The 10,420-nt window shown below is 41.3% G+C and overlaps 1 protein-coding gene across 1 annotated transcript; it reads right to left on the bottom strand.

Moving 5' to 3' along the window:
• Window positions 1-5,641: 5,641 nt before the first annotated feature.
• LOC132467420 (uncharacterized protein C18orf19 homolog B-like) lies at window positions 5,642-10,137 on the bottom strand. Its single transcript, XM_060064696.1, has 4 exons — window positions 9,981-10,137; window positions 7,601-8,099; window positions 7,327-7,438; window positions 5,642-6,899 (listed from the first exon to the last, which is right to left on the bottom strand). Exons 2-4 carry the CDS (start codon window positions 8,071-8,073, stop codon window positions 6,552-6,554), a joined length of 933 nt encoding a protein of 310 aa, XP_059920679.1. The 5' UTR covers window positions 8,074-8,099; window positions 9,981-10,137; the 3' UTR covers window positions 5,642-6,551.
• Between the last annotated feature and the right edge of the window lie 283 nt (window positions 10,138-10,420).

The following is a 10,420-nucleotide window of genomic DNA, read 5'->3' as shown; positions in this document are numbered from 1 at the left end:
CACCCCTTAATGTGTCATGCCTGACGTCCAGACAAAGGGTTGCCTTCCCCCAAGTTTGTATATTCTCAGCTCACGGGGTATCTGGTTAGCGCAATGCTGATCTCTGATGAGGATGAGATTAATGATGATGGAGAGGGCTGGAGGCTTGGTTTTGAGTTAAGAGGGGGAGAAAGACATCTTTGCATTCTTATTGGTTCCTTGATCTGCCATCTTGAATGTTTTCAGTAGGTGTGTGTGTGTGTATCATGGTCATCTTTCAGGTCATTCTCGTTTTAGCTCTGCTCTTGTGTATCCGTGTGTGTGCGTGCGTGCGTGTGTGGGTGTGTGTGTGTGTGTTTGTGTGCGTGTGTGTGTATGTGTGTGTGTGTGTGCTAGCTATAACATTGCTGCTGTTGCTACCGCTGCTGCTACCGCTACTGTCATTGCTACTGCTGCTGGCCGAGTCCCCTTCAGACCTTCCCTTTGTTCCCGTCTGATCCAGAACCCCACCTGACACTCAGAGACCAGGCCATCTGCAGTCAATAGTTGTTGAAAGGGGCGGGGGGGGGAGCTTGTTGTCATACCTTTCCAACGTTTTCTTTTTTTTCTGCTCTTTTTGTATTCACCAATGAAAGCACATAAAGAGCCAGAATCAATGATTGTTGCCACCGCCTCGCTTTGATTTTGCAGTCAGTCTCCCGCCCACCTCCTCCCCGGAGTCCAGCAGAACAGTGGAAACACTGCCCCCCCCCCCCCCCCTCGCCGCCCCTTCTTCCCCTCTGACTGTCAGACCTCGCTGTTTAAACCATTCAATGTCCTTCATCCCGCCCTCCCCTCTCTCCCTCTCTCCATTCACCGTGCTTTGGCGTCAGCCCGTTCAGTCCATCGCGGTCATCACCCGTATGTACAAATGAGGATATAAAGATGAATTTTATGTTTTCTACAAGGAGGTTTGCATGTTACTATTATGTGAGTTAATACGGTGCCTAATGTTCAAGTTTTGAGCAGACCACAGCCCCGCCAGGCCGCGTCTTGGACCCGGTACCAGCTGCTGTTCCCATGCGCCCCCTCAGCTCGGGGTCGGGGAAGAACAGCCCTTTCTGCAAACACTCTCCAAAGACGCTCCCTACTTCAGACCGAGCACTGGGATGGAATATAAAGCCCTGCTCCTCTGCTGGCTATGACAGGCTCTGTAGCGCTGACATGCCCCCAGGCAGAACAAACCCCACTGCTCTCCGGCACACCGCTGCACCAGCTCCCTTCAAACAATCAAGCTTATTCCGGGGGCAAAAAAAGCGGAATTAAATTGTGAGTTATTATATTATTATTATATTTATTATTTATTCTTTGAGGGACCAAGCCGCCACTCAGGCTCTGTGCAACAGTTGGCCCCCTGAACCCCCCCCCCCCCCGCTCCAGACCGGACCTGGTCCCGGTAGGTTTGCTGTCTCACAGTTCTCCAGAGAGACCAGGTCCCGCGTTGTGTTTGGCTTCGGTTTAGATCACCGTCAGTGAGTGTTTGCAGAAGGGGCCCCCAGGCCTTCTCCTCCGGCCCTCGTAGCGCCCGCTGGGGAGCCCAGGGAGAGCGGCCGAGAGCAGGCGTTGAAGCGGCGGCCTGGGCAGCGTGTGGAGCAGACATAGGAACCCACTTGCACTCAAAAAGCTCCACCTTCGTTGTGCCTCACTTCCAACGGTGCTTTTTTAAGTAGTCTGTGTTTCTTTGTGTTTGTTTGTAAGGTGCTGTATATAACTAGAATATATATTATGCACATATCCTGCCCAATGGGTAGAAACCACACAAAAACATGTTGTGAATAATGTAACATAATGTATAGACAATATAATAAATTTTAAGAAAGCAGCATCGACTTTGTAAATGCCTACCGTTAAAATGTGCTTTGTTTTTTTTTCTTCTTTTTTTAACAAGAAAACATGGTTTGCAAAAGTATGCTTAGAGAAATATGGTTGCAACACATAAAAATTATTGCTTAAAATATTTTGCTATCAATATTAGTCTGTAATGATAAGGATGAACTAACCTCTGGATAAAGGAAATGGTCATAGAATGTCAACAATCGCTTTCTCTTAAAAGAAAACCCTTTTTACAACGCAATCGCCTGTGTGTTAATACTGGACACGCACCTTTAAAATAATCAACAAATAAAACATTTCATAGTCTTTACAAAGCTTTTATCCCAACCCTTATTTGCCTGGGTATTATTTGGGGGGAAACTTCCAGTAGAAAAAATCATTGTAATCTTGTTTGTAACTCATGAAAGAAGGTGAACCTAGCCAAACTAGAGAAGCCTCTGTGATCAACTAACATGGAAACAAAGCCGGTTTCTAAATAACTAGCTTTACTCATGTTCACACAAATATAGTTTCATGTGATTCCAACCCCTTTTTTTTCTACCTGCCAAAAGCTTACACTTGCACCACTTATTTGCAGCAAACAATTTAGTATATTTACAATAGCTCTATTTCTGGCTCAGTATATTCTGCTTCGAGTTGTGTACAACCAAACAATTATTTAATTTCTCCACACTGGCATTCTTGTTTAGTTTTTGACCTGACGAGAGAATTATGAATTATGGGCAACAGATCAAAGGAACGCGGTCATTCCCTCTGGTCGAGAATTGAGAAAGGGGAACTAGCCTCAAAGACTGACTGAAGTTGACTGATGAATTATGCCGTTCTGCAAAATGTCTTCAAATTTTGTTTTTTTAATTATATTCTTTTTTTTATATATATATGTTACAATGTTATATGTGACACAGTATATTGGAACAAGAGTCAACCTGCAGTTGTTTATTTACAGTATGTACTTAGAATAACTCCACTGTACAAAATAAATACGCAGAGCATGTTTATCCTTATCTATATATGGTGTACATAGCAACACGTCATTTTCTCTTCAGAGCACCATATAAGTGGCAAGTTGTGTCATTTTTAGTTTTCTCTTGGGGGAGGCCTCTGCTGCCAGCTCTTGTCTCTCTTACTAGTCTTTCTTTTATTTTTTCTATTTCCTGCACTGGCTTGAAGAACCAACTCGGGCTCAGACTGATAACACGATATGTATATACACACACGTATACAAATGTGTTTGTGTACATATACATATGTATATGTGCCTTTTTGTGTGTGTGTGTGTGTGTGTGTGTGTGTGTAGATATATATCCTTCCGTGCAGTGAATTATTTTTATTTTTCCTCTTTCCAATTATATGTCTGTTCTCGACTACTGACAAAAAGTAGCTGTTTTCTATCGTTCCGGATCTGAATAACCATGTTGATGATGATAACCACATTGTCTCTACAGTTTAGTATTCTCTCTAGTCCTCCACACACGTAAGACTGCTTCCACCATGGGTTTCCTTACATCTGTTTGCTTTACAGTACTAATCCTCTCTCGTTGCCCCTTTGCCCTCTGTGCTGAAATATATCTGACTGTATATGACTACATACAATACATATACAGTAAGTATATATATATATATATAAATATATATAAACACAGAGGTAAAACTGTTGTGTATTTTGCCTCTTTTTATTTAAGCAATTGTGATGTAATAGGTTTTAGATCTAAGGTCTGTTATTGCAATACTTTTACAGAAAATAATGGGAAAATAATTAAAAAATGTTGCTCAAAGTGCTGTTGTAGTCAAAGATTTTATGCTTGTACTTATGCTGTAGTCAAACTGCAGTGTAATGAATAAAACTTTAAAAGTGATTACTCAGTTGGTTTCTCCGTTCATGTTTCTCCCCAGTAATTATTCCAATCGGGTTTTTGTTTTAAGTGGGGGGATACCGTGGTATCTAACTGTATCTCCCTGTCTCAACGGTGATCAATTCCATACATGGGGTGGATTTTTTCCATTCAATTGTTGGTCCTTTACAGTGATGCAGGGAGCCTCCTGTCAGCCCAGGCTGCTAACACCCACCGTTACAAAACACTAAACTAAATGACTTTTCTCTGTTAAACACAAAAAGAGGAAGATGTCCTCGCCAAGTCTGGTCTCTTCGAGACACATTCACAATATAAATTGTATAAGAAAATATAATGTATTTCTTAAATCATATTCTGGGAATTTATGTATATTTCATCTCACCGAGACCTTGTGAATTTATTGAAGGAACCATCTGGTAGCCTGTCAAAACTTTGAACACTAATGAAACAAGTAAACCAAACCAACACTGTAGTGGCCAGAAGGGCAGCGGGGAGGGGAATGGAGGGAGACACATTGTCCGTGTCCTCTGTGTGAACTTCCGTCACAATATTAGAAATTCTGTTTTGCATTTTGCCTGCTAGGCCCTGGCAAAGGTGAGGCTAAGGGTTGGAATAGAAAATTATACACACTCTGTGCTACAGTCTAGCGTGTCGATAAGACTCAATGAAATGCCTTCCTTTTTCTTACCTTATCTGGCCAAGCAAGAGATAAGACAACCTTTGTAAATGGTGAGGGTTATAAAAACCTTAAAGATTTAAGGAATTTATGTATTTATGTTTCGTAAAAGGGAGCAGACAAAAGGCATAGTGAATGAATTCATTGTTTTTCCCTCAACATATTTGAAGGCTTGAGTAAATCAAGAGGCACAACGTGACCATTGTAAAGCACTGAACATATAGAAAAGTAATCTTATGAGGAATTATTAGGAAGGGAGAACATAAAGCATTTTAAAAGCCCACACCATGAAGTAGGGCCTACTTACGGAAGTTTACAGGTAGACTGCAGACATTGGGGATTGAAGAAACTGTCCGTTGGTTGGCTGATCTCCCTGTCTGGGTTTGAAGTGCAGCCCTTTGTTCCCCTCTCACCATTGATTTGCAACTGAGTGGAGTGAAAATGCAGCAAAAGGATTTTTAGAATACAAATCATGTCTTGTCCTCAGTGTCATACCCCCTAAGGGAGAACAGACAGGTGTGTGTGGGTGCGCGAGCGTGTGTGTGTCTGTGTGTGTTTTTTTTAAGGCTAGAAAAATACATCAGGCACCTGGTTTGGTCCAACTGTATAAACAGTTGTTCATAACTTTGGACAGTAGAGGTCATTGTAACTCAAATCAGACCATCCACAAGGGGTGCTTAACTGACTCATAGTTACGTGAAGCAGACAGTTGGAAGAACAGTACGAGGCAAGACAAACCTATTTTTTTCTGTGGTTTTTGTGCATTAGTTACACTGATAAGATTAAATTTATGTAGCTCCTATACATTATGTATGCAATTTATTACTGCTTAAAATTCGACCATATGCTGACACGCTCAATTGGTTTATATGAATAAAACATTATATTAAACACCTCAAACTACTTTTTGGATGGTAAAGAATTCCGTCGCTTTGATGCAGTTTGAATAATTTCCATCGCATTCTACCTAATTTAACTCTTTAAGTAATAAATCGCCCTTTTCGTATATTTTGCTTTAACATGTTTTTTTTTTGCATTTTTCGCATTTTGATTTAATTAATCATATCTTATAGATTTCTGACGGTTTGAAATATAGATAAACTAGTGAAGTATATGCTTTTATTTAAATGTATTTAAGGTTCCTTAATGACATTAGCCTATTAAGTACATTGTTAGTACATCGAAATAAGCAAATTTTTAGTACCTTAATCATGCATGAGACGGTAGATTAAATGTAACAAGTTAATTTATGTAATTAGTGTAAGATTTGCAATAATATTTTTAATGCGTTTCTATCAGTACAATTTGACTCATTACAACTATACATTCTGATTTTTTCCAAGACAAGACAAGTCAGGCAGCAAACAGACTTTCAGGACAAATTAAAAGAGGTGCCATCATCATTTAGCTCAACAGTTTGCAATGTGTCTAAAAGGTTATACAAGTATTCGAAAGACAAATAACTGTTTCAACCTTACCCATAGAAAAACACTTTAAAAGAAAAACTCTTGCCACTCTTTTATGAACCATTTTCATTTCAATACATGTATCAGATACAAACACAACGCAATATATTAGCTTTGGCTATCTGATAAAAAATACATTAGAAAACTTAATTTCAGTTATTTAAAAAACAAAGACACAGGGAAATGTGCAGCCTTATTAAAGGCTCTGATGGACTCGTACACATAAATTACACCATTCATTTTAGGCTTTATTGACTCCCACTTAAATCATATTTTCCACATAGCCGTTTCCGATGCCGTTTTGTAACAAAGGTTATAAAACGTCATGATTTTTGAATGCATAGCAACCCAAAACTTTTCTCCAACTGAAACTGCAAGTTATTGACCAAAGAAGTATATTATTTCTAAATCTCTTGCACAAGTACCAACTCTTCAGTAAGCCCTGCGCTAACATTGACCATTAGGTGATTAGATGTTGTCTAGCCTCAGCTTAAGAGGGTGATTCGTGTTCAGCCAAGGACAACTAGAGATGCTATTTACAGTCAAGCAGACAGTTGGTGAAACGTTTGAGGACAACGGTAGTGCAAATATCTTCAGAACAGGACTGGGAAGTGCCATATCTTGCTAAACGGACCAACCAAAATCATAATTTTGAGATGCTTGCATTGCTCTACTTATATCAGATATGTCAGTCATCACCCTTCCCTAGTCGACTTTCTTCCTGAAAAACGTTTTGCCCTCTGACACTTTGTCTTTGGTCTCTTGCAGTTTCTCAGAGAACTTGTCCTTGGTCTCCTCCATCTTTTCAGAGAGTCGCTCTTTTGTCTCTTCCATCCTCCCGGAAAACATTTCCTTCGTTTCCTCCATCTTCTCTGAGAGCCTCTCCTTCGTCACCTCCATCTTCTCAGACAGTTTCTCCTTGGTCTCCTCCATCTTGTCCTGGATGTAGTCTTTGACGGGCGGCGGTGTGGAGAAGTAGCCGTGTCTGCGTAGGTACTGCACCGAGAGCGATGTGCCGCCCAGGGTCACAGTGTATCTAGCTGGGGTCGCAATCTATAGGGAGGAAAACAGACGTCATCTGAGTCAACAGAGTCAAGCCAACTGACCAATGAACAATCAACTCACGGGTAAGAAATAAGGGATAAGACATCGTAGAACAGAAACAACTAGACATGTGGCCGCATGTGCATTTCCTGAAGAAAATGCATGTGGTTGCATAAGCCAACTCGTCGTGGCGCAGTATTCCATGAGCTGGAATGATAGGGCTGATCACTTTTATTTGATTGCGAGTTATAATGCTCCAGAGGTACTTTACTCGCCGGAGACCTGCTTATGCGCGGTTTCTATACGTGTACCAACTTTGACAACTCTGAGTTGTAGGAGTTGAAAACGCAGAATAGGGAGAATAATGATAAGTAACATGATCACAGTAGTGTGGCTTGCTTTGCAACCACATAAATTATAATGGGATTGCACTTACTTTGTACATGGCATATGCAGTGAGGGCGTAGCCACTTGAAGAATTTCTCAAAAGGCCGACTATTGACTCAGGCAAACCGATCAACTCCAGGAAGGGCACGACATTCACGCCCCTGAAACAACACAAATACGTTGCTTAATAGAAAAAGAAATGTGCTTCTGTATGCCAACAATGGACTCGGTCTCACAAAATTTAAAAGAGACAAACAGAAACGTGTTCAATTGTGCTTGCCTTTTATCCCTGTGAGTGACTAATGAAGAAGAGGGTCGCTTACTTCATAGCGGCGTAGTAGAAGGTTCCAAGCCAGATGGAGGAGGTGACCAGGTGCACCGGGATCATCACCTTCCCGTACTGTTTGAACGTCCTCTTGAACCTCTGGATCAGGCCTATGGACTTGTCCTGCAGCGGGTCTATCTCCAGGCTTTCCTCTCCAGGCAGGGTGGGGCCCGCGGAGCCCGCGGAGCCCGCGGAGCCGGCTTCACCTGCGCCGACCGCTTGAGGAGCCTGCGCCGGGGTGTGTGGAGGAGGCTGAGCTTCTTCCTCGCTGGGCTGTTGTTTGGGATGCTGCACTGCACGGCTCGCAACGGAGACAGACAGCTGCCGGTGAGAGCCCGCTGCTAGGCGTGGCGAGAGGAGCACGCAGCAGCAGAGCGGGCCCAGACGTTCAGAGCCGGAGAAGCGCACTGACCGCCCGCGCATCGCTGACACCTGCCGCAGGACATGATGGGAAAGGACGCGCTGCATCATCCTCTTCTTTCCCTCTCCCAGCTCCCCTGAAATAGGCAACACAAAAGGGCGTCTTTATTTACAACATCAAGTACTTATATGTTCGGATTTGTTGTGTATGCTTACAAGGACCCTTATATCTTCAAATCATTTAAAGATCGCTGCAACTAACATCCAAATAAACTCAGGTTTTCTACTTTGTACATTCTGAGGTTAAGTACCATCAAAAAGCATGACACCCATCACATGTGCTTTCAGCGGTCAATGCCTACTGCTACCTCTACTACTCCTCCTCCTCCTCTTTATCAATACTGCTTATCGATCAGCTACTTAAGCGTAATCAGACCTTAAGCTAACTTACATTTTTCTATTGCAAATGAAGAACAAGACATTGCTTACATTTTTGTTAAATTTTCCTTAGAAGCACAGCTTTGAATGTTTTCATAACTACAATAGACGCTATAATACATTATGAAAATATTATGTTGTGTATAAAATATAAATAAATAGACAGTAGCTGGGCTGCAAAAAGGCCTCCAGCATTATTTGTTATATTAGTCAGCCCTATTATTAAACGTTAGATGGTGGCGCTGGAAAAGGAGTAAGGTGACACAGCTGAATGATTAGCCTATATTGTTTAGGGGACTACCGTGATAAAAAAAATGATCTAGCCTAAATAAATATAAAATATATTTCCTTAAAATCTCAATGTGAGGGGATGCAGAGGGCTCTAACCAGGACTTAAAAGACAGGCTTGGACAGGGAGTTTTCTCTTTTGACTGACTGACTTGGGAATAGCGAAAATGTATTTTAATGAGAGTTACAACGTTTACCTATATCTAGCCTAAATTATTAGAAAATATATTTCCTTAAACTCTCCAATATCGACAGCAGCACTGGGTACATCAGAGCTTGTAAAGAAACTTGGACTTTGGCAGATATGATTTAATCACGGCTAGAGATCTTTTTATAAATCAACTGTTACCGTAATTACATTAATCATACATGGCGAATAACATGTTTTGTGGGTTACGCTACCAACTGGCACACCCACCTTGAGTTTCAGTGTGCACTGCCTACCTATAATCTTCATAGAGAACATTATGATAATATTCAATCTAGATTCTAGAGGGTTTATATTGTGCTCTTACATTAACAGATGCCTTGAATAGTATTTTATTAAATTAAAAATTCCACATACCCAATTACAATGACCTTTAACATGCTAGTGCAACAAAAAGGGGACCATAACATTTTGACAGATGCAGGACACCACAATCCCGCCAGTGTGAGTACCGTCTCAGAAGTACATAAACTAGAACCGATGGCATGTACCATCCGTTCTAGTTTAACTTGAAGTAGGTAACAAATGAATCTTCTCGATACAAGCCCACCACAAAATGCCTTAATTATTTGAGATAAACAGAGTTAGGAATTCAGGCATGACTTGGACCTGAACGAAGAAATACCATATATTGCACGTACACAGAGTAATGGAGCTTCCTTGACCAAAACAACGTATTAAGCGCATTATGGCAAACACACTGAGATAGTGGCCCACATTAGTAGCTAGCTACGGTTAACAAAATTTCTAAGCTAGTTAGTTGACATTGGACTGCGACGAATGGGGGATAAGGCGAAATCCAAGTCTTCCAAGTGGTGAAACCGGAGTCATAGGCATTAAAAGAGCTTTCTAGTAGGTAACATTACGACACCCTTACAGAAGAAGACGTCAGAAGGCTACGGCCTATGAACTGCAGCCAAGCCAACTTCGGAACGCTGTTTGACTTCAGATAGCATGGCATGATGCTAGCCTGCAACGAGTTAAGTCAAGCTAGGTTCCCAACAGAGATAAATTGGTTGTTATTATACCGACATAATAACAGTTTTACATAGGAGCGTCGGGACGGAAACAACGCATTACATACCTTCAATATATACAACGATGTGAGGACAGCGATTCCCGTAGGACCAAAAGCCATATAACCATGCCCGAGGTGTCAACCAAGGACCTTAAATTGCATGGACTGCTGGTGCGACAGCACGCATGAGTTTCCGCATGTATTTCCACCGTGTGATGCACGATGGGAAATGAGGTTTATTTGGGGGCCACACTGTGCCACCTCCGCGTACCAAACCTTGTTTGGTTTAATTTATGTCTGCATGTTTGATATTTTTCTTTTTCGTCAACGCTTTTAATTCACTGCAAAAAAACATTCGTTTATCAATGGAGAAGTATCCCCGTCGTATTCATCACACAACAATCTGATTCCTGAGATGATACATTTTACATGATTACGTTAAAAACTTAACAAAATAAAAGAGCCTTTTTAAATTGATGAAACAAAGAAATTTTTTATAATACATT

Source organism: Gadus macrocephalus, chromosome 11 (assembly GCF_031168955.1).
Source record: "Gadus macrocephalus chromosome 11, ASM3116895v1".
NCBI lineage: Eukaryota > Metazoa > Chordata > Actinopteri > Gadiformes > Gadidae > Gadus > Gadus macrocephalus.
The sequence above is the reverse complement of the archived record's forward strand: the minus strand, read 5'-3'. Positions and strand labels throughout refer to the sequence as shown.